This window comes from Schistocerca gregaria, chromosome X (genome assembly GCF_023897955.1).
Source record: "Schistocerca gregaria isolate iqSchGreg1 chromosome X, iqSchGreg1.2, whole genome shotgun sequence".
Classification (NCBI taxonomy): domain Eukaryota; kingdom Metazoa; phylum Arthropoda; class Insecta; order Orthoptera; family Acrididae; genus Schistocerca; species Schistocerca gregaria.
The window spans coordinates 772,238,467-772,264,047 of record NC_064931.1 but is presented as its reverse complement, the minus strand read 5'-3'; the positions used below and the strand labels follow the sequence as shown (position 1 = coordinate 772,264,047).

At 48.4% G+C, this 25,581-nt stretch overlaps 1 protein-coding gene across 3 annotated transcripts in view; it reads right to left on the bottom strand.

Annotated features, from left to right (window-relative positions):
- The window catches only part of LOC126298862 (uncharacterized), a 120,417-nt gene that overhangs the window by 80,468 nt on the left and 14,368 nt on the right, over positions 1-25,581 (bottom strand). For all 3 annotated transcript variants that reach the window (XM_049990371.1, XM_049990372.1, XM_049990373.1), the window contains exon 2: positions 23,487-23,563. In XM_049990371.1, coding sequence (XP_049846328.1) covers positions 23,487-23,559 — 73 coding nt within the window. In that variant the 5' untranslated portion in view covers positions 23,560-23,563. The remainder of the gene's footprint in view (positions 1-23,486; positions 23,564-25,581) is intronic.

Sequence of the window (25,581 nt, the reverse complement as noted above, 5' to 3'; positions counted from 1 at the left end):
CCATGCAGTTCTTCACTGCTTAACAGTCTGGTTGTGATTAGTTTTCATTTTGGAAGTTAAAGTAGTTATAGAAAAGGTAAGTGGTCACAGTTGAATGAGATCACAGATTTCACCTGAACAGTTTCTTGTGTTACATTAAACTACTTTCAATCATATTTGTTGTTTCTTTTCTAGGTATATCTGCATAAATATATAGAAAAAAACCAACTTAGTCTTGTTAGGAACACAAGTACTTTTGATTTGGTTAGTTAATTCCAATGTATTTCATTGTATATTTCTTCTCATAGGCACAGAACTTTGGTTGTGCACATAAAGTTGGTGCTCTGGGGTTCATTATCATGCACTCTCTTTTTTTCTGTTAATATTATGCAGTGTACATTAGTCAGTTGCTACTATACTCATGCCGGCAAAACATTTTACTTGAAAGTTCACACCATATCAAATGAGGCTGGCTATATTGCAACAGCGATGTTGCAACAGCAACCTCTAAACATATAGCATCCAATACAGTTTTCCGTGCCATCTCTTATATGTAAGCTAATGACCAATAACAGTGTAGATAAGAATCCATTTTTGAGCTGCAACCACAACAACAGCAAATGAACAAGTGCATAATAATGTAATTATAGGCATAACAAGCACAAACTTTCAATAACGGAGCAAAGAAATACAGAAAAATAAGAATTTGATGATAACCAATGCCTTAAAAAAATAAATAAATAAATAAATAAATAAATAAAGGTACATGTTTAAAAAATAAATAATACCTGAGATTGTATATTTCATAATGACAATGAGCAATAAGCAACCAGTATTTGTAGCTTTATGGCAACAATGGTGCAATTCTATCCAGCTCTGTCATAACTGTTGTCGGAATCAGGATCAAAACTATTTCCATTGTCATCATCACCACGAAAAATCATTAGTTGTTCATGGTCACTGATGATAACTTCCATTGTATCTGTTGCTCAAATAAGTTTTTCAACATGCTCAATCTCTTTCCTGTATGAAGCTCCATCCGCAGTCAAGAGAGTCATGCAACAGCTTTTCCACTTCCATTATTGTTCCTTAAGTATTTCTTCACATCACTCCATACTACCTCAATGGTCTTGAAATCGCAGTGATATGGTGGCAGCTGCTCCTTGGCGATTTTGTCTACTACAAATGTAGGGGTTATAGGGCTATTTTCTTTAAAAAGCAAATATAAAAGAAGCTTTGTCATACATATAACCACAGTAATATTTCGTCCTTCTAAGCCACTGCACCATAAGTTCTTTGCGGTCCTTTGTGATGGGGACTCTGTTCAGAATGATCGAATGAAATGGAGCATTGGCTATTAAACTGTTATAGAGACAGAACACTATTTTAACACTTAATAAATTGTTTGTGGACCATGTCTTCATGATAATCACCTGTATTTTTTGACTGAATCCACTGGAAGAGCCTGCATGGGCCACAAGTAATCCAGCTTCTCTTCCCTTTGGCTGATAACTGCTACTCCTTGGAGTGTCACCTGTCCAACATTTACTGACACCATTCCCAGCTTTACCCACATATCATCTAGTCACATTATCAAATGAATGTGTCTGCCCACAATTTTGTGCAAGAATATCCAAATGCAAATGTAAGACTGTGCCATAACAAAATACACCTGAAACTTCATGGCAGATTAAAACTGTGTGCGGGACCGAGACTCGAACTCTGGACCTTTGCCTTTTGTGGGCAAGTGCTCTACCATCTGAGCTACCCAAGCACATTTCACGCCCCGTCCTCACAGCTTTACTTCCGTCAGTACCTCGTCTCCTACTTTCCAAACTTTGCAGAAGCTCTCCTGCAAACCTTGCAGAACTAGCACTCCTGGAAGAAAGGATATTGCAGAGACATGGCTTAGCCACAGCCTGGGGAATGTTTCCAGAATGAGATTTTAACTCCGCAGCTGAGTGTGCAATGATATGAAACTTCCTGGCAGATTAAAACTGTGTGCCGGAGCAAGACTCGAACTTGGGACCTTTGCCTATCACGGGCATGTGCTCTACCATCTGAGCTACCCAAGCACAACTCCGCCCCATCCAGGAGTGCTAGTTCTGCAAGGTTCAGAGGAGAGCGTCTGTGAAGTTTGGAAAACAGGAGACGAGGTACTGGCGGAAGTAAAGCTGTGAGGTCGAGGTGTGATTCGTGCTTGGGTAGCTCAGATGGTAGAGCACTTGCCTGCGAAAGGCAAAGGTCCCGAGTTCGAGTCTCAGTTCGGCACACAGTTTTAATTTGCCAGGAAGTTTCGTATCAGCACACACTCCACTGCAGAGTGAAAATCTCATTCTGGAAACATTCCCCAGGCTATGGCTAAGTCATGTCTCTGCAATATCCTTTCTTCCAGGAGTTGGGGGGGGGGGGGGGGGGGGGGGGGAGTTGGGTGTGGGATTGAAGGGACCAGACTGCTAAGGTCATCGGTCCCTTGTTCCACGATAAAATCACACGAAATAAAAACAGTCAGTCGTTAAAAATGGAGAACTGAGACAAGGGACGACACAATACAAGAAAGACAGACAAAGACCAGACAAACGGAACTAAAATCACACCGAGTGTGAAGGTGGTTGGCCGACCATGAAAATAAGGAAAAGCCAACCACCAAATGACATTAAAACCCACAGTTTAAAACCACAGGCCAAAGGCCCAAGTCAATACAGGAAATAAAAGGACAAACACTCAAATCATACGATAAAAACCCCCTGCCCGAATAAAACTCAACACGAGGTCCGCCATAGCAACGTCATCACATAAAAGGGCAGGGAGGGTATCAGGCAGCGCAAACGTCTGCCTGAGTCCTGTTAAAAGCGGGCAGTCCACCAAAATGTGGACCACCGTCAGACCTGCCCCGCAGCGACATAGCGGTGGGTCCTCCCGGCGCAACAAATGGCCGTGCGTCAGCCACGTGTGGCCAACGCGCAGCCGGCAGAGGACGACAGAGTCCTTCCGAGAGGCCCGCATGGAGGAGCGCCACACACCGGTCGTCTCCTTCACCGCCCGAAGTTTGTTGGGCGTGGGCAGGGTGCGCCACTCGTCACCCCAGGCACCAAGCACTTTCTGGCGCAAAAGCGACTGGAGATCACACTCCATAAGGCCGAGTTCCAGAGCCGGTGAACTCACTGCCTGTTTAGCCAGCGTGTCAACCCGCTCATTGCCCGTGATGCCGACATGACCTGGGGTCCAAACAAAGACCACGGAGCGGCCGCAACGGGCAAGAGCATGGAGCGACTCGTGGATGGCCATCACCAGACGGGAACGAGGAAAGCACTGGTCAAGAGCTCGTAAACCACTCAGGGAGTCTCTACAGATGACAAAGGACTCACCTGAGCGGGAGCGGATATACTCTAGGGCGCGATAGATGGCAAACAACTCGGCAGTGTATACACTGTTCCCGGGTGCCAGCGACCGTTGCTCACAATGATCCTCTAGAGTAAGAGCGTAACCAGTGCGACCAGAGACCATCGAACCGTCGGTATAGGCCACGGCAGATCCGGGAAACTCGGCAAGGAGAGAAACAAAGCGGCGGCGGAGGGCCGGAGGAGGGACCGAGTCTTTCGGACCCTGTGCCAAATCCAGCCGAATGCATGGTCGGCGCACACACCAAGGGGGCAGACGGAGATTGGCCCGGAAAACAGGCGGGAGAGGAAAAAACTCAATCCCACACAGTAGAGCCTGGATGCGAACCGCGATCGTGCACCCTGACCGGGGCCGCCTGTCTGGAAGATGGACGATCGAGTGCGGGAACAGGAGACGGTAGTTGGGATGCCCTGGCAAGCTACAAACGTGGGCAGCATAAGCGGCCAGAAGTCGGTCGCGCCGGATTCGCAATGGAGGAACACCAGCCTCCACAAGTAAGCTGTCAACAGGGCTTGTCCGAAATGCTCCTGTGGCGATTCGGATCCCGCAGTGATGGATGGGATCCAGCAATTGCAATGCTGATGGCGATGCCGAACCATAAGCCACACACCCATAATCAAGGCGGGACTGGATCAGCGCTTGATACAGCCGGAGAAGGGTGGACCGATCGGCACCCCATCAGGTGTGGCTAAGGCAACGGAGAGCGTTTAAATGCCGCCAGCATGTTTGTTTAAGCTGCCTAATGTGAGGCAGCCAAGTCAACCGGGCATCAAATACCAGTCCCAAGAACCGATGCGTCTCTACCACAGCATGAGGTTCACCGTCAAGGTAAAGGCGTGGCTCAGGGTGAACCGTGCGATGCCGGCAGAAATGCATAACGCAGGTCTTAGCGGCCGAAAACTGGAAGCCGTGCGCTACAGCCCACGACTGCGCCTTGCGGATAGCGCCCTGCAGCTGGCGCTCAGCAACTGCAATGCCAGCAGAGCTGTAGTAGAGGCAGAAGTCGTCTGCATACAACGAAGCTGCGACGGACGATCCCACCGCCTCAGCGAGCCCATTGATCGCAATTAAAAACAGGGAGACACTGAGGACAGACCCCTGTGGGACCCTGTTCTCCTGGACCCGGGAGGAACTATGGGACGCAGCAACTTGCACGCGGAAGGAACGATACGACAGAAAATTCTGAATAAAAATCGGGAGTGGGCCCCTAAGACCCCACCCATGAAGTGTGGCCAGGATGTGATATCGCCAAGTCGTATCGTACGCCTTCCGCATGTCGAAGAAGATGGCAACCAGATGTTGGCGGTGTGCAAAGGCTGTATGGACGGCAGACTCTAGGGAGACCAGATTATCGACGGCAGAGCGGCCTTTACGGAACCCACCCTGAGACGGAGCCAGAAGGCCTCGAGACTCGAGGAGCCGACTCAACCTCCGGCTCACCATACGTTCTAGCAACTTGCAAAGAACGTTGGTGAGGCTTATGGGGTGGTAGCTGTCCACCTCCAGCGGGTTCTTGCCAGGTTTCAACACGGGGAGGACGATGCTTTCTCGCCATTGAGACGGGAACACACCCTCAACCCAGATGCGGTTGAAAACATCTAGGAGGCGTCGCTGGCAATTCACAGAGAGGTGTTTCAGCATCTGGCTGTGGATGCGGTCTGGCCCAGGAGCCGTATCAGGGCAAGCAGATAGTGCACTCTGGAATTCCCAGTCGCTGAAAGGAGCATTGTACGACTCCGCGTGGCGCGTGTGAAAGAAAAGCCTCCAACTTTCCAACCGCTCTTTCCGGGAGCGGAAGGCCAGTGGGTAATTCGTAGATGCGGAACACTGAGCAAAATGCGCTGCTAACCGGTCCGCAATCGGGTCGGAGTCAGGACACACCACTCCATTCAGCGAAAGCCCAGGGACAGAGACAGGTGGCCGATAGCCATGGAGTCACCTAATCTTAGCCCAAACCTGCGATGCAGAAGTACGGACGCCAATGGTGGAAACATACCGTTCCCAGCACTCCTGCTTCCGTTGGCGAATAAGGCGTCGGGCACGGGCACGGAGCTGTTTAAAAACGATGAGGTTCTCGAAGGACGGGTGCCGCTTGTGGCGTTGAAGAGCCCGCCGGCGATCTCTAATTGCCTCTGCAATCTCGGGCGCCCACCAAGGCACAGTCCACCGCCGAGGGGACCCGGACGAACAGGAAATCGCAGATGCCGCCGCAGAAACGATGCCGGTGGTGACCGACTGAACCACCGCATCAATGGTGTCATGGGAAGGAGGTGCGATAGTGGCGAGAGAGGAGAACAAGCCCCAATCAGCCTTATTCAGAGCCCATCTGGAGGGGAGTTCAGAAGAGTGACGCTGTGGTAGTGACAGAAAGATGGGGAAATGGTCACTACCACGTAAGTCGTCATGGACACTCCAGTGGATGGATGGTGAAAGTCCGGGGCTGCAGATAGAAAGGTCGATGGCCAAAAATGTGCCATGGACTACGCTGAAATGTGTCGGCTCTCCCGTGTTTAAGAGGCAGAGGTCAAGCTGCGAGAGAAGAGTCTCAACATCTCTACCCCGGCCAGTAATCGCGGCGCTACCCCACAGGGGGTTATGGGCGTTAAGGTCGCCCAGTAACACAAAAGGAGGAGGCAGTTGTGCTATCAATGCAGCCAACACATGACGCGAGACATCACCATCTGGCGGAAGATACAAACTGCAGACAGTAATAGGCTGAGGCGTCCACATCCTTACAGCGACAGCCTCTAAAGGGGTGTGAAGAGGTACACATTCGCTGTAGACAGAGTTAAGGATGTAGACACAGACTCCACCAGATACCCTCTCATAAGCTGCCCGGTTCTTGTAATAACCCCGATACCCACGTAGGGCAGGGGTCCGCATTGCCGGAAACCAAGTTTCCTGTAGGGCAATGCAGAGGAAAGGGTGACTGCTGATGAGTTGGCGAAGCTCAGCAAGGTGGTGGAAAAAAGCGCTGCAGTTCCACTGGAGTATCGCTTTGTCCATGTCCGAAAAAGGCGTGAAGGGACCGAGGAGGCAGATCACGCCACTGGGTCACCTGCTGCCACCGATGGAGGACCAGTACAATCTGCTTCCATGGTGTCTGAGGGTCCGGCGAGATCCAGGTCCTCAGCGGACGCCCGGATCTCCACCTTATCCTCGGACGCAGGGCCTGTAGGGAGCAGTGGGGTGGATGCCACCGCGTGTTCCTTGGCCTTAGAGGTCTTCTTCTTCGTCTTGTCTCTCTGGTCCTTGGGTTTCATTGGCTGGGAGGGCTCCAGCGAGTCAGTCTCCGGGACGGAGGAGGAGCGGGAAGCCCTGCGACCAGCCGCTGGTCTGCTTTTCTTCCATTGGCTGACGTCACCCTTCCCAGAGGCGGAAACCTGGGAAGGAAGGGACCCAAGGGACCCTTTCCGTGCTATTCGAGCCGGGGAAGTTTGAGGCTTCCCCAGCTTAGAAGTGGGGACTGATGTCCCCGATGGTTGGGGGCTTGCTGCTCCTGAGGCAGGTAGTGCAGGAGCAGCAGGGAGTGAAGTGCCCCCCACCATCAAGGGGGCAGGTGTAGCATTCCGGCTCTGAGAGGTGGCAGTCTGAGGGAGAGCTAATGGGGCCATAACAGTAGTAGCCGCGGCGTAAGAGGCAGTCATTCGAACAGGTTGGAGGCGTTCGAACTTCTGCCTGGCCTCAGTGTATGTCAGGCGGTCCAGGGTCTTATACTCCATGATTTTGCGCTCTTTCTGGAAGATCCTGCAGTCCGGCGAGCAAGGCGAGTGGTGCTCTCCGCAGTTTACATAGATGGGAGGCGGAGCACATGGAGTATTGGGATGGGATGGGCGTCCACAATCTCGACATGTGAGGCTGGAAGAACAGCGGGAAGACATATGCCCGAACTTCCAGCACTTAAAGCACCGCATCGGGGGAGGGATATATGGCTTGACGTCACAACGATAGACCATCACCTTGACCTTCTCAGGTAAAGTATCACCCTCGAAGGCCAAGATGAAGGCACCGGTGGCAACCTGCTTATCCCTTGGACCACGATGTACGCACCGGACGAAGTGAACACCTCGCCGCTCTAAATTGGCGTGAAGCTCGACATCGGACTGCAATAGAAGGTCCAGATGGAATATTATGCCCTGGACCATATTAAGACTCTTATGGGGCGTGATTGTAACCGGAACATCCCCCAGCTTGTTACAATCGAGTAACCGGCGGGACTGGGCGGAAGACGCCGATTTGATCAAAACCGAGCCCGAGCGCATTTTGGACAAGCCCTCCACCTCCCCGAACTTGTCCTCTAAGTGCTCGACGAAGAACTGAGGCTTCATGGTTGTAAAGGATTCACCATCAGCTCTCGTACACACCAGGTAGCGGGGCGAGTATGTTTCGCTGGCATCCTTAGTCTTTCGTTCCTCACATGGTGTAGCCAGGGAGGGGAAAGATTTGGGGTCATATGTAGTTGCGTTGTATTGAGCCCTGGAACGCTTAGAGACTGCTGGCGGCTGGCCGCCAGCAAGAGATGATGTACCACGCTTCATTGCGGGTCATCCGCCCTGATGCCACCTACTCCGACCAAGGGTCCTCCCACGGGCGCCACCCAGCCTCAGCAACGACCACCTGGCAGGATGGCCATTGCCGGGAGTCCCAATGCCCCAAGGAGATAGGCATCTACTCCTTGGTATACGTGGGGAGTTAACGGCGCTGGCATCAGCAGAGCGATCCCTGTGTAGTCAGGGGGCTACAACCAACAGGGTACATGGCGGCCCCACCACAACGGACTGGCTACCGTGCTGGATTTCAGGTGATGTAGTCCAATATCGTCATTGGCGCATAAAGCGACACAGCATAGCAGACTGCAATAAACTGCACCCAAGAACAAATCCACGCCCAAGAGATGGTAGGTGAGCGGGACTGCTAAGCGATGACGACAAACCTGGCTAGAGATGGTAATGCATGATGGACACATCGCTCCTTGTAAGGCGCCCTTCCCCAATCGGCTCGCTATTCGGAAAATTTAGAAGGATGGAGGTCAAACCCGTTAGGGGACCATCTCACAAGGCCAAAATGTTGGCGACTCCTTTTAGTCGCCTCTTACGACAGGTAGGAATACCGTGGGCCTATTCTTACCCCCGAACCCACAGGGGTATTTCTTCAAGGAGTGCTAGTTCTGCAAGGTTCGTAGGGGAGCTTCTGTAAAGTTTGTAAAGTAGGAGACAAGGTACTGGCAGAAGTAAAGCTGTGAGGATGGGGCGTGAGTCGTGCTTGAGTAGCTCAGATGGTAGAGCACTTGCCCGCGATAGGCAAAGGTCCCAAGTTCGAGTCTCGGTCCAGAACACAGTTTTAATCTGCCAGGAAGTTTCATATCAGCCCACACTACACTGCAGACTGAAAATCTCATTCTGGGGACAAAATATACCTTTTCTCACATGACTTTGCGTCTGTCTAGCAGTTTGTAATGGAAACCGACAACATTTTGTGATGTTTTCCCACTCCTGAAATGTTCAGTTTCTTTTAAGGATACTAGTAATTTTGTTATGATAGGATACTCTTTCCTGCTGTAGTAAGCATAAACATGCCTGTGAGTTGCATCCCTCTGGAAAGAATCTTCCGACTTTATCAATGACACTTTTTACTTACTACTGTTCTTGTGCTAATGCTAAGAGTTTTAGATGTTCATTCTGCAACTTTATTGGCAGGATTGATGGTTGTTCATGAATACTTACGTATTCTTTCTCCTGCCCGTAAAACTTATGAGTTCTCCATAGTAACTCCAGTGCCTGGCTGTTCAGCAGCACACCTTGACGTGAATGAAGTATTTTCTGTGGCAATTTCCAAGTATCAGAATTTTCTAAATCATAATGAAATAAAGCACAGTACAACACAAGCAGGTGGTAGAAACCATATACAATACAAGTTGTTTATGTTCACAAACAAAGCCAGCAACATGGGAGCTTCACCACAACCAGCAGTGATCACTACACTGTGATTGGTTTGTGCCCCATTCCTAGCACCTCGTGCTTCTCTTTCTCCAGTTGTTAAATTGTTACACTGCCAACTTGAAATGCTTATGTCAAGTACAAAGTTTCAGTGGCCTGGGTATACATGTTTGTCTTTGTTGTGATGCTTCAGCTGTTCTGAAATTAATTTGGAAATTTTAAATGTAATTTTGGTTTGCTCAACTATGGGGAATTGTGGCATGCCTAAGGCTATTTTAGCATTAACTATAATATTTTTAATCCTACAGCTCTACAGCTTTGAAGACCCTGTTCTGTTTTTGTGAACTGTATGTGCGTCAAATTTTCTACATTTTTGAAAAATCTGAAGTTTTTGCTTTGTTCTTGGTTATCTTTACGTGTTCTTTTTGTTTGACTTTGCACTATGAGATATCTGTTTTCTTTATATGCTTCTCATTAACTTCTTCACTCACAACATGCACACAATCACTGACTAATCTCATTAGTAAGTCACACTGCACTGGAGAGAAAATTTTAACTAATTGTAGGGATGCTAGATACAATTGGCAGTTGAACATCATTTATTTATATCGACCTGTTTTTTGGAAACTTTTTTTTTACGAAAGAGGTAGAGCCCCTCCACACCCACACCAGCATGATGGCCAACTCAAAAGATCTACAGCCATCTCTGCATAAGGGTTGGTTTTCACTAATGTGAGGTGTCACAGGACGTGGGTACTGCGATGTTTGCGTACGTCTGGTTAATGTTAACCATTAATACGCGCTCATCTGGAGATAGATTGAGTCGAAAGTCAAATAAAGGGTAATGGTTTGAAGGGCAGAGAGGAAAAAAATGCCAAGGGAAAAAAAAACCTCTGCAATAGTTAGGTCAGGTAGTAAGAGTAGTGGCAGAATCTTGCTGACTGTGATAGGTCATGCAAGGATGGGTTAAGCTAGAAGCGTGTACCATGCAAGTGGATACCGTGTCAAGCCACATATTCGTCATAAGACATCAGTCCGTGACAGTGCTGGAGCATGGTGTGCTGCAGTTCAGGCTGTTAGAGCCCCCCTGTCGTGCTGCGTCAGTGGTGACATGGCGCAGGAAAAGGCCCAGGTCACCCATCCAGTGCCTGGTTGAAGAGCATCGAAGCCAAGCACACAGAGATGAGTGGTCTCGTAGCTACACCATTACTTACTCGTTGACTGCGCTAACAGGCTCAGTGACGGCTGCCGCTGTCTCTCCCTTGTGTAGTGGATGCCGTAGCCCATACCCCTGAGCATTCTGACCATTGTGGTAGCCCACTCACCAAAGTGCAGCTGCTCAGAACTGATGGGCTTCGGCGTTGTAGCGGCGGTTCCCATCTTTCTCTTTGGGGTGTCCACAGCGGAGTGAGCTTCCGACGGCTGCTCCATAAGGGGAGCGGTGGCAGGTGTCTTTTCTTCATCAGTGACATGCCCATGTGCCCATGGATGTTGTGCACCACCTGCGAGCGCAATTGCCACAGTTGGCTGCATGCCTCTCCATCTCTGCAGTCAGGGTGGCCTTAAAAGCTGCCCTATCTGCGTCCATGGTGGCTTTGAAGGCCGCAATTTCCTCCTCTGCCACACCCACCAGCACGGTGTGCATCTGCTGCACTTGCAGTGCCTGCTGTGCAACCACCAGCGACCAGTCCCCCGTGCCACTCTCACTGACACGGTATTCCGGCCGCCTGTTGGCAGTGGGAGCTTTCTTCTCGTCTTTCGGTTGTGTCTTCATTCAGCAGCACTTGCGCCGCTGCCGCCGCGTCATCTCGGTTTGCACCTCGTCTCCAGTGCAGCCATTGCTGGCGAAAGCCAGGCAGCCATGCCAGTTTGCCACATGTGGCCCGCTGCAGCAAGCACAAGTTAGCACCTCTTCTCGTCATCTGTCACAGGCGCAGGTGTCGTGCATGCCGGCGCATTTTACACACCGTGGTGAGTTGCGGCAGTATTTAGCCACATGCCCTTCAGCTTGGCACCTGAAACACTGTGGCTTAGGGTTCATGCCTAAGGGGAGAGCTTCGATGGTCACAGCAAAGCCCAAGAGCTTCTTCATGCCGAAGTTATCGCTGCCATCCATCGCAGTTTCCAATATGATGATGTACAGCGGCAGCCTCTTCTTATTTGTCCAGTTGTGCAGCTTAGTAGTTGCACCCCAGAATCCAGCATGTGACAGTCCCTCTTGGTCTGTCTTCTCATCACTGATCCAAGGCAGCCCCCTGATCAGGATCTTGGAGTGCTTCTCGCCCTATTTTGGCACGGTCGTCTTCTCCACAGTAGGTGGATCAACAACGTCGGTGGCCACAGTGCTCTTCAGTGTGCAGTGGTCAGCCACATTTGCTGCCTGCAGCTGGACGATTGCATCTGAGTCCAGGGACTCTACGCCTACTTCTTCCCTGCAGCAGTTGGATACGATATCATACATCTCTGCCCATGACCCTACACTGCACTGAATGTACAGAGGGGGGACAGGTATGACGTTCGTCACGCTTCCGGTCCACATTCTTGGTGGGTTGCGGTGCCGAAGGCTTCTTCTCTGTGTCTGCCTTCTTCTTCTGCCCGTGTCTGTCCATTCTGTGATGCAAGGACACAAAAATTTTGCTGTGTCGTAATAACGACACACAACAATTTGCTTAGCATCACGCCACAGTCCAAGCAAGGACACAAACATTTTGCTGTGTCGTAATAACGACACACGACAATTTGCTTAGCATCACGTCACAGTCCAAGTACAGCTTCACAGCTCTTATTCTGGCCAAGCACAAGTAGCGCACTTAACGAGTGATGCGTGCGCCTCCGCTGCTCGAGTGCAACAGTTACGAGTAAGTTTTTAGTCTGCTGCGTATGTTGCCACTGTTCTGAAACATTGATCACAGATCAGGAAGATGCCTCAACTCATGAAACCAAAGTTCTTTGATTCAAAAGTATGTACTAATGAATAATATACTCCTTAACATACTCCCAAGGACATTCTGCAACATTCAAAAAGAAAGATGTTTAGCGTACTTTTAGAATGGCTGTACTTATGCTGACACTGAAGTCATTTGAATTGCTGAGAGGCTGCAGGAGTTATAGGTAGGCCGACTGTATGGTTCATGTGGAAAAATATTCATTACATATTGCAACCTCTTTTTCTGTAAGATGCTCTGCAACACTCATATGAAGGATCAAAGGAAACATAAATGATATAGAGTCCAATTCATGATGATTCTCTTTCAATGCCCTTCATTATAACAAGTCAGTAGAATGGACATAAAGTTTCAACTATGTATTAAATGTTTTGTGTGTATGCGTAATTTTTTAACATTTGTTAAAAAGGATGAAAATAAATTTTCTTTAACAGTCCATATTTAATTCCAAATGTTTGTCTAAAAGTGAAGAAAGCCATTATTTAAGTTTTTCACGGATCTATGGATTCTGTTAATTTTCAGGTAACAGCAGAAAAGAGCATTTTGTAGAGTAAAACAAGAACAACACGTGTACGTTGTTGCAAGTGCTGGTATTTACTGTGTTGTAGGGATTAGTGTGGCCTGCTAGCATGCTGCAGGTTCTCATTTCCGTGACATTGTTTGGTGGAGCTGCCAGGTACTTCAAAATATCTACATCACAGTGGCTCCAATTGGGGAACCCATAAGCTGTCGCCTACATGTTGTTGTTGTTGTTGTTGTTGTTGTTGTTGTTGGGATGTTTAAGGGGGACTAAACAGCTAAGGTCATCAGTCCCCCATTCCAAAAAAACCAGCGAAACAAAATTTACGGAACAGGTAAAACCCCAAGGGGGGAGGAGACGCCCCTCCCCCCAGTCACTGAAAGAACACCAATGTGGCAGCGAACACTAGAGACAAGAAGAGTACAGACGAACACTGGACAGAAAGAAACGGAAGAAAATAAGAGGGTCGGAGACTGGTTGACTGACCATGGGAACGAAGTCAGGCTACGCCACTCGTCACGCCACATCTGAAGCACCTTACGGCGCAATGCCAGCTGCAAATCACGAGCCGGGAGGCCGATCGCCAAAGTGGGGGCGTCGACCGCCCCTTTGGCCAGCCTGTCGACACGTTCATTCCCCGGGATACCAACGTGACCTGGCGTCCAAACAAAGACCACCGAACGACCAGAGCGGGTAATGGCAAAAACAGACTCCTGAATAAAGGATACCAGAGGAGAAGAGGTATAGCAGCGGTCGATAGCCTGGAGGCTGCTCAGGGAGTCACTGCAGATGACGATGGACGTACCTGAGCAGGAACGCATATGCTCAAGAGCGCGCAATATGGCCACCAGCTCTGCAGTAAAAATACTGCAGCCAGCCGGCAAGGAGCGCTGTTCAACATGGGCAGCGTGAGCAAAAGCGTAGGCAGGACGACCATCCACCAGGGAACCATCAGTGTAGACAGGCTCACAGCCTGAAAATGAGGCGACGAGCGCAAGAAAACGGTGACGGAGGGCCACATGCGGAACCGAGTCCTTGGGTTCCCGTGCCAAGTCCAGGCGGACGGACGGACGGGTCATACACCAGGGAGGCGTGGGTGCACAGGCCCGGAAGGGCGGCAGAAGAGGGAACGACCCCAGTTCAGACAGCAGGGACTGGACGCGGACAGCAATGGAGAGCCCAGACCTAGGTCGCCGGTCGGGCAGAGGGAGAACCCTGGCAGGGAAAAGCAGGCGATGATTGGGATGGCCTGGTGAGCAATGCATGTGGACACCATAGTCGGCGAGCAGTCTGTGGCGGCGAATCCGCAGCGGGGGAACCCCGGCCTCCACCAGCAGACTATCCACGGGGCTCGTACGGAAAGCGCCAGTTGCAAGCCAAACCCCACAGTGGTGTATGGGGTCCAACAACGTCAACACTGAGGGCGATGCAGACCCATAGGCCAGGCTCCCATAATCAAGCCTGGACTGCACAAGGGCTCTGTACAATCGCAACAGCGTGCTGCGATCTGCACCCCAAGACGCATGGCTCAGGCAGCGGAGGGCGTTGAGGTGCTGCCAGCACTTTTGCTTCAGCTGAGTAATATGAGGAACCCACGTGAGCCGGGCATCAAAGACGAGTCCTAAGAAGCGGCTAGTGTCCACCACTTCAAGTAGGTGACCATCGAGGTAAAGTTCCGGATGAGGGTGGACCATCCGACGCCTGCAGAAGTGCATAACTCGAGTCTTGGCCGCAGAGAACTGAAATCCATGAGTCAGAGCCCATGATGCCGCCTTGCGAACGGCTGCTTGCAGCCTGCATTCGGCGACTCCCGTAGTCGTTGAGCTAAATGAGATGCAGAAGTCGTCAGCATACAAAGAAGGAGACACCGACGACCTCACGGCTGCAGCCAGACCATTAATGGCCACTAGAAATAAGGAAACGCTCAACACCGAGCCCTGCGGGACCCCATTTTCCTGTATATAAGATGAACTAGAGGCGGCACCGACTTGCACCCGGAAAGAGCGGCGCAAAAAAAAGTTTTGAAGAAAAGCTGGGAGCTGACCACGAAGACCCCACTCGCGCAACGTAGCAAGGATGTGATGCCTCCATGTTGTGTCATATGCCTTCCGCAGATCAAAAAATACAGCAACGAGATGCTGACGGCGGGAAAAGGCCGTACGGATAGCAGATTCCAGCCGCACCAAATTGTCCGCAGCAAATTGTCCCTGACGGAAGCCACCCTGGGATGGAGCGAGGAGACCGCGCGACTCAAGGACCCAACACAAACGCCGCCCCACCATACGTTCGAGCAATTTGCACAAAACGTTGGTTAGTGTAATGGGACGATAGCCGTCCACCGCCAGAGGGTTCGCACCGGGCTTCAAGATGGGAACGATAACACCCTCTCGCCATTGCGACGGGAACACGCCCTCGCTCCAAATGCGGTTAAAGATGGTGAGGATGTGTCTCTGGCAGTCCCTGGAGAGATGCTTCAGCATCTGCGCGTGGATGCAGTCCGGTCCTGGCGCTGTATCAGGGCAATTGGCGAGGGCAGCGAGGAATTCCCTCTCGCTGAAAGGAGCATTGTATTTTTCAGAACGACGTGTGTGGAACGATAACGGCGTCCGCTCGGCGCGCTCCTTTAGAGAGCGAAAGGCAGGAGGGTAAGTTGCAGTCGCAGAGCTCGTAGCAAAGTGCGTGGCAAGGCAGTCAGCAATGGTGGCAGCGTCCGTGCAGACAGCGCCATCCAGGGAGATTCCAGGGACACCCATAGGGGTCTGGTATCCATAAATCCGCCGGATGCGGGACCACACGAGCGACGGGGAGACACGGGAGCCCAAGGATGAAATGTACCTCTCCCAGCATTCCTGCTTACGCCGTGCAATAAGACGACGGGCCAAGGCACGGAGCTTCTTAAAGGCGATCAGGGTCTCCAGAGACGGGTGCCGCTTATGACGCTGGAGAGCCCGCCTACGGTCGCGAATAGCCTCAGCAATCTCCGGCGACCACCAGGAGACAGACTTCCTCCGAGAGAGTCCAGAAGAGCGAGGGATGGCAGTCTCGTCCGCAGAAATAATTGACGAGGTCAAGACACGGACCACCTCGTCAATGTCACCCTGTGGGAGAGAAGCAATGGTGGCAGCGGAAGTAAAAGCCGGCCAGTCAGCCCTGTTGAGAGCCCAGTGGGGCAGGCGCCCAGAAGAATGACACTGGGGCAGTGACAAATAGATGGGAAAATGGTCACTACCACACAGATCACGATGCACTCTCCAGTGAAGGGATGGGACAAGTCCGGGGCTGCAAAAAGAGAGATCGATGGCCGAGAACGAGCCATGGGCCACACTGAAATGCGTGGGAGCACCGGTGTTCAAGAGGCTAAGGTCGAGCTGAGCCAACACATGCTCCACAGCGCGACCGCGGTCATCGGAGACAGTCCCACCCCATAGAGGGTTGTGGGCGTTGAAATCGCCCAGAAGCAGCAATGGCGGCGGGAGTTGAGCCAGCAGCGCAGCCAAAACATGTCGGGGGAGTTGGCCATACGGAGGAACGTAAACAGAGCAAACAGTAATAGCCGGCGAGAGCTCAATCCTGACAGCGACTGCCTCTAAAGGCGTCAGAAGGGGTACTGGTGAGCTACAGACAGAGTGGTGAACAAAGAGGCAAACTCCACCTGAAGCTCGTTGACAGTTCTTATAGTATCCCCGATAACCGCGAAGGGCAGGGGTCCGCATTGCTGGAAACCAAGTTTCCTGAAGAGCAATGCACAGAACAGGGGAAACACTCAGAAGCATCCGGAGCTCAGGCAGGTGGCGGAAATAACCGCCGCAATTCCACTGGAGAATGGAAGCAGGAAGGGACTGGGAGGGCGTGAAGGCGACTAAGAGGCAGACGGCGCCACAGAGTCAACGGCCGCCACTGAGCGAGAGGCAGCTGTGTCCATAGGAGAGGTCCCCGAGGGTTCCGTGAGGGCGAGATCTGCGGCAGAGGCGAGGATCTCCACCGCATCCCCAGAGCCAGAGCTATTGACAGCAGGCGGTACTGAAACTGCCGGAGCGTCCTTCTTCTTGGACACGTTCCGGTCCTCCTTCTCGCGTCTGTCCTTTGGCTTAGAGGGCTGGGAGAGTTTCTCTGAAGGAGCGTCGGAGGCTGACGATGACGCAGAAGCCCTACGACCAGCAGCTGGATGAACCTTCAGCCACTGGCTGACATCCGGCGGGGTAGCAGAAGAAACGGAGGAAGGGAGGGCCCCGAGGGACCCCTTCCGCGAGAGAGGAGCCGGCAGAGACGACGCTGGCGGAGACGACGCCGGCAGAGAAGGGGGAGGGGGAGGGATCGAGCCCCCTGGTTTTGGAGCAGATGTCACTCCTGAACCATGTGCGGGGGGAGTGACAGAAGGGGGTTTGCCCCCAACTGCTAAGGGGGCAACAGAGGAAGGCTTGCCCCCAGACACGAGGGAGGCAGACACAGATGGACGGCCCCGAGGGCCAACTTAAGGCGGCACAGAGGAGGCGATAACTGCCGCCCGCGAGGGCGACGATAACGTAGCTGCAGCACAAGAAGTTTGAAGAGGGACAGGATGCAACCTTTCAAATTTCAGTTTTGCCTCGCGATAAGTAAGCCGGTCCAGGGTCTTAAATTCCATAATCTTCCGCTCCTTATGAAGAACGGGACAGTCCGGCGAGCATGGAGAGTGGTGTTCCCCACAGTTGACACAGACAGGCGGAGGCGCACATGGAGAATCGGGATGAGAGGGGCGTCCGCAATCTCGACATGTGGCACTGGATGGGCAACGGGAGGACATATGCCCAAACTTCCAGCACTGGAAGCACCGCATCGGGGGAGGGACGTATGGCTTGACGTCACAACGGTAAACCATTACCTTGACCTTCTCAGGCAATACAGCACCCTCGAAGGCCAAGATAAAGGCACCGGTGGCCACCCTGTTGGTCTTGGGTCCTCTGTGCACATGACGGACAAAATGCACACCACGTCGTTCCAAGTCAGCTCTCAGCTCGTCATCGGACTGTAACAAGAGGTCGCGATGGTAAATAATCCCCTGGACCATATTTAAGCTACTGTGGGGAGTTACGGTAACAGGGACGTCTCCCAGCTTATCACACAAGAGCAACGCCCGTGACTGGGCTGGGGAGGACGTCTTGAGGAGGATGGACCCATTCCTCATTTTAGACAAACCCGCCACTTCCCCAAACTTATCCTCCAGGTGTTCCACAAAAAACATAGGCTTTGTCGAAAGAAAGGAGTCACCATCAGTCCTGCTGCAGACAAGGTATTGTGGTACATAAGGCTCCTGCTTGGCACTAGATCTGCGTCCCTCCCATGGCGCAGCCAACGAGGGGAACGACTGAGGATCATATTGTGCAGCATCGAATTCAATTTTGCCTCGCTTAGAGACGCTGGTGGCTGTGCGACCACCAGCTTGGTGAGATTTATTGCGCTTCATTGCGCCACATCCGCCCAGATGCCACCTACTCCGAACGAGGGCTCTCCCCAAGGGCGCCACCCAGCCAAAGCAACGGGTACCTGGCCGATATCCCATTGCCCGGAGTCCCCGTGCCCCAGACAAGATGGGCACATACCCCTTGGCATGCATGTGGGAGGAAACAGCTCTGGCATCTGTAGTGCGATCCCTGCGTTGTCAGGGGGCTACCAACAAGAGGGTACATGACGACCCCACCACAATGGACTGGCTACCGTGCTGGATTTTAGGTGTTGAAAGGGTCCACAGTTGCCGTGGGCGCTAAGAAGGGGATTGCGGACAAGACGAGGAGGCAACCCAGAAGACATGGGGTGTAAATCCCTCCACATGACAATAGATAGCATGCAAGATGGAGGTGCACGATGGACCAATAGAAAAACACCACGTAAGGCGTCCTTCCCCAAATGGCACGCACTAACAACGGAAATTTTGAAAATGGCAGGTCAAACCCAAGTGGGGACCATCACATAAGGCCGAAACTTTGAAGACTCCTTTTAGTCGCCTCTTACGACAGGCAGGAATACCGCGGGCCTATTCGTACCCCCGAACCCGCAGGGGGGTCGCCTACATGGACAGAAACTGGAACACAAGCAGTGTATCAGTCCAGTCCTATGATTTGTATATTGAGAAGATGGATGGATTCCAAAACATCAGCTGCACATCAGGCACTCCTTTAGTGTTTTCTGGAAACACTGATAAGGACCCGACGAAATGGCTGAAAGGATTGAACTGATTTCCCAAAAACAACAGGCAGGACGACTTAATGTGTATGACAAATTTATACTTTTACTTGGACAGCAAAGTTCAGCAACCGTTTGACAACAATTAAGAGAAGCCCAATAGCTGGGGCCAATTGCAGGCTGACCTGAAGAAAACATTTGGCAACAATTAACAAGCTGTTTAGCAGAAGGACAACTTAAGAACAGGGTCCAATGTCATGGGGAAACAATGCAGTCATATGTACAGAATCTTTCGGCCATTTGCAACAATGTGAATCCAAATATATCAGAAGTTGACAAGCTCTTGCACTTCATGAAAGAAATCGTAGAAGACATGTACCAAATTCTTCTGGTAAAGAATGTCATGACAACATAAGAATTCATCAAGTAGTGCCAGTGAATCAAAGAAATGCAACAGAGAAGAGTCAGATGAAAAATGTATGATTGAATGCCAAATGTGGCCCCTATGGCAATTGTGGTAGATCACCACCATCTCCTCTCTCTAATACACCAGGTAGTAAGAGAAGATATAGAACAGTGTTTGATATCCAAAAATGTTGGACTGAGTATGCAAGAGATAGCAGCCTTGAATGTCAGCTCGATATGTCTGGAGGCAATAGAGAATATTGTATATGTGGTAAGTCGATGTTTTGCACCAATCTTGACCAAAAGTAGAATGCGCCACAAAGAACGACACAGCCAACTTGGACTTACGTTGCTGCCATCAAATGGCCACTGCAGGAACAACCAACTTCACCAACAAGTAAAACAGATGTTTGCAGGACTGAGAACACAGCAGTCTGTTTCCACTGTGGATGCCCTAGACACACTGTGCACTACTGCAGAGAAAGAAGACAAGTGTTCAATGACTATTATGTGCAATATGTCAACCACCACAACAATCCTATTCATGCCTGTGAATTGCAGATGATTACAGCCGACCTTTAGGGTGAATTTCATCATTGTACCCTGGATGAGGTCATTCCCCAACACACCTTATCTGTCCCCCATCGCTGTACAGAAATACCAGTTGCTCATCCAGTCCCTAACTTCATGAAAACTAAGGGAGGCAACCATCTATGGAGGTGAGGCCAGCACAGATGAAAATCCTCCAGGGTAGACATTTACCAAGATGACAGGACATCTCATCAATGTCATCATCAATGGCCTACCAGTCCGGGCACTAGTCGACCCGAGGGCTTCCTTTTCTGTAATACTGAATGCTTATTGTCATCGGTTAAAGAAGACTATGTACCAAAATATGATAACGACTGTGCTGAAGATTGCAAATCAGAAATACATGCAGCCAACAAGAACATGTATTGCAAGAATAACTATCAATCACAGAATAGAGCCTTACAAATTTGTTGGTTTAACATAATATAGTCATGATGTTAAAAAGCTACTCAGGCTTACTAAAGAAGTCTACATGCCAGCAACAGTCACAAGCATTGCAGTGGTCAAGGAGAACTTGGATCACTAAATGCCACAAGCAACCACAACTCATCCATAAAAATATGTGTTTGGGGACAGCCAAATCAGTCCAGGAAGGGCAGCTTACTGCCACTGATGAAGAATTGTGCTCCGTTACGATGACAGATAATGCACGGAGAAAGGTACTATCAAACTGTTAACAGGATCTGATGTTACCTAAGAATAAAGCTGGCCAGTAATAGCCATTCTGCGTTGATTTTCAGATGCTTTCAGATCCGGAGTGAAGAAAAGACAAACCATGACGCCATGATAAAACACCATATCAACACTGGGAATCATACACCAAGTAGCCAGCATTCATATAGTGTGTTGCTGGCTCAATGACCAATAATCTGGAAGTGGAGGAGTTTCGACAAGATGACATCATTCCACCTTCAGAGAATCCTTGGCCCTCTCCAGTGGTCCTCATGATAAGAAAAACGGCAATGGCATTTCTACATTGACTACCAATGGCTGAATAGAATCACAAAGAACGATGTCTATCCACTGCCATGCATTGATGACACCTGAAGTGCTTGAAGGAGCAAAGTATTTCTTAACTATCTTGACTACGTACTTGGTGACAGGCTACTGGCAAATTGAGTTCGAGAAGACTGACTGGGAAAAAGGCTGCTTTCATAACTCCTGATGGCCTCTGTGAGTTTAAAGTTATGCCATTTTGGCAATGTAGCATTCCAGCTACCTTTGAACTTATGACAGACAATCTGCTTTGTCACCTTAAATGGACAATGTGTCTTTGTTATTTGGACAACATTGTCATTTTTTTTAAAGACATTTGAAGAACATCTAAACTGACTGACAACTGCATTGGACGCGTGTTCAGACTTCATCTCTCTGCCTGAATCGAAAAAAGTGCCTCTTGTCGCACAAGAAATGGCAATGCTGGGTCACCTAGTGAATGGTCTTGGAGTCTGTCCTGATCTAGGAATAATTTGAGCAGTCACAGATTTCTGGACTCCTTTGCACATTTGTGATACAAGATGATTTCTCAAAATGTGCCCATAGTGTACAATTCACAAAGCACTTCCCTACTAAGGCATGACCCTTGCAATGAGTGGAGACAATAAATTTTCCTGGAATGAAGCACAAGAAAGATCTTTCATTGTCTTTAAAAAGGAGGTTCTGTGCTAGCGATGGGCACTGAGGCCTCAGGAGTATGACATCACAGTTGTATACAAAAACTGACAAACACAAGGACATTGTCTGCTTTTAAAGTAATCCTCTTGCAGAAAAAAGCAGCATAGACAATATGTCAGTCATCGCTGCATTAAATAACACTGTTGCTGAAAAGAGGGAAGATCCAGCATTGGTTAAGACCATAGAAGCCCTGAAGACTGAGGAACCAACCAAAGGAGGATTCTAAGTACAATGAATATGATCCAACAGGGCGGAAATGGTTGTTTGCCTTCCCACCTAATCTACTGACAGCAATCCTTATGTATTTCTACAACGCATCAACATCTGGTCACTCAAGATTCACGAAGACTCTAGATGGAATCAGACACTGGTATCACTGGCCAGGTCTATACCAAACCATTACACACTAAGTGAGCCACTGAAAGGAATGGCAGTGAGGGAAGCACATCCACGATTACCTCTGGGCCGTCTGGTAGCAACCCTGCCTGCAGCAGCACCATTCCACTGAATTGGAATAAACATCGTGGGAAGGTTCCCATTTTGGCCAAATGATACTCAGGATGACCACATTAAACACCCCATCACCAAGACTGAAGAAGAAGTAAGGCAGCTGGCTCTCATATGGACACTGTACACCCAGGGGAAAGAACAAGACTGCTGTAACACCACACACTAGCCAATGAGATACAGTGCAGGAGACTTGGCATGGCTTTTTACACCTGTTCATCAGAAAATTACTAAAGCACTCATTTGGGCCATATTGTACCCTTTGTGTTTCTCAGATATCACATATGAAGTCGAAGGTTATGACCCTTCACCATGAAGACAAAAATGCAGAAACATCATCAGTGTCCTCTGTATGAAGCCCTACTACAGTACAGAAGCTCAGATTAAAGGAAACTGAAGATCCACTTGATGATCACAAAACTTTGATGGGAGGGCTACCTTCAGTGCTCATAATAGTGAGGAAGTTATAGCAACATGACCAAAATGCGAGACTCAACCAGTGATGCCATACAGAAGGCCATTGACATGATCTAGATTTAGGTTGCTGTAATCGACTCCAGTGAGGACTTCTGAAACAGCAGCTAGCTGTTTATCCTGGGCAGGAAACAACTCTGCAAGCTCTGATGCATGTAGTCTGGTATAGTGGTTAGTGTTGCTAAATGATGCACCGCGGGTTATTGGTTTGAATACAAACACCAACAATTATTTGTTATTTTGCCCCTACCATTTCTGGAAGGTTCTTGAAATATCTTATGTTTATAATGCTTGTATATTTGCAGTAGCCAATGTTGTATAAATATTAGCATTCTAGAACATTCAAAGTTTGTATAAATAACAGCATTCTCCCAGCAGGAGACCAGTTCTGTTCTGGCTGTATGTTGTATGTTCGTGTCAGTAATAAATGCACTTTCTGTTCTCAGTGTTGAACTTCACTGATGATCCTACCTGCAGATTTGGACTGCACTACCGTTTTGATGAGAGAATATAAAATGACCATAAGGAAATTGTCCGCATACCCATTTTATTCTGTATTCAGAAAAGATTTGTCCTTTAGTTTTCTGTGTGTTTCATTCCTATGTTATGTGAAAGAGTGATTCATGTGACCAATACACAAACAATGTTGAGAACAAAAGGCCCAATGTTTACTGAAAAACATCTGTGTGACATGATTTGCAAAGAAAACGGGATACATTATTAGTATTCTCATTGTTTATTTTCTTTTAAAATCCATACACAAAGTTAGAAAATCCAGCTTCAACTTTTATTGCAGCTACAATGTTTACGCTCAGTGTTATTTGTAGGAAACCGTACAATAAAAACAATAACATCTCAAGTAACAGACAACAGAAAATGGTTGTAAATACTCACTTATTTCATTATTTGGAAATGGGCTAGTGAATGTCTCATTATCTTCCATGTCATCTCCTCCTGTCTCTTCCATATTTCTACAGAAGACAAATCCAGTAGTTAGTTAATGGAAAGAGTCAGATTTAAAATTATAGTACACTTTCACCACAAAATATTTACTTCAATTTTTACAATAGTTACTTCAAATTTTGTGAGTACTCATTTTTGAGAGTATGTTCACATACACACTGATTATTTTACATGTGATACTACTTACAAAAAAATCACGAAGTAGTTTCCACAATGACTACCATGTGATATGAATGGCTACTGTCTGGCTGACTAGAGATACAAAGAACATCATGTCTGTAAATACAGATAATCTGCAAGAGCTAAGGAAGAACATTAGTTCAATTTTTAAAACATATACATTTTCACAGTCATTTTAAATCTTCCACACAGGATGTAAATTTGTGAAATTGACTGCAGCACTGTGACTTGATTTAGATACATAATTGTGATTGTGAGAGGCTTTTCTGTTTCTTTTGCAACATAACATGCCAACAAAATGTTGCTGGTCTGTTTTCAAATATTTTACTAGCTTCAAAATGCAAAGCAGAAAAAAACAGTTTTCTTCTGACCACAACACAAGAACAGAACCTGTCTTCCTGTTGTGATCAAATACACTAGCCACAGAAACAAGAACCATGAACTCCAAATTTTGTATGGGTGGAGAAGTGATAGGGCTCTAAACAAATTTGTGATTTTTTTTTTTTTTTTTTTTTTTTTTTTTTACAGTACCACATGTAAAATTTGCAAGAACATAATGTACATGTTTCCTTTGTGTGTGGGAAAAGTGATGTGGAGAGGAGGAAGTGGGGGAAGGGGGGGGTCCAGGAGAGGGGAGGAAGAGGCGGAGCTAGGGAGGGGATGGAGGGAGGGGGAGAGGAAATAGCAATGCATATTGTTATCTTGTAAATGGTAGTGTCAATATTGCTGTGTGTATTCATCATTACTGAACACTGAAGATTTATGCTGTCTTCTCAAGAGCAGTGAAATGGCTAAAAAGAAAAACAGTTGCATCTCTAGCTAGTTATCAGCAGATGGATAATGAAATCTTCCACATTTTTCCACATATTACAATTTTATTTTTATGGTTACAACCGTGGCTTGCCATCTCCCGTATGATAAGCCTTCAGATTATTTCTTATCATGATACACCTGACAAATGATACATTTAGCTCATCTTCTGTAAGTTCATCTAACTATATGGTCAACTTTTATCATTTCCATCCAATAACATAAAAATTACATTCATAATAACATCTGTGTTTCTTCTTTGTCTTTCTCATTACTCCCAGCATGTATCTTTCCATTGCTCACTGAACAACGATCATTTTACAATGTTCACACATACCATATTGCCATATGTTAAGTGTTGGTAGTATGTAAATATTCATAATAATGTTCCATTTCATGGACACAGAGAATTTACTTTTAATTACTCCATTCAGGTGCCAGGTGAAATATGGTGTATTTTTATTCTCCTGTTTACTTATTTTACTGTATATACGGTAGGTTTTACAGTTGCCCTACGTACACCAATTCATAATATATCACTGCTAATATTTGGAGAACCAAAATAGTACAAGCAATGACAAGTTGGATTATATTCTGTATTTCTTGGCACTACTGAATATACATCTACGTCCAAAGGTAAGTACAACTGAGAAAAAGAAGAAAATGGAAAGAGAAAAGAAGGGGAATCACTGTATATGACTGTCAAAATTACTCTACAAACTGAATATATGTTGCTGGTAGAATTCCATGTGACCACGCAAGGAAAAGCTACTTGATCACAGGGAACTGATAAGAAAACTTAAGAACTGACTTAAGAAATTGACACACACACACACACACACACACACATCCATGTGCACATGCACACAAAACGCAGATTTACAATAGTATATATAATGAATATGTTATAGTGAAAGGCTCTAAACTGTTGCTAGAAACTTTTGTACAGTAGGAAAATAGAATGCCACTAGGATGCCTTTCAACTTTCAAATGTTTAAGGCAGCTAGGAGTAACTACATCTCCCTTATAATTTTTT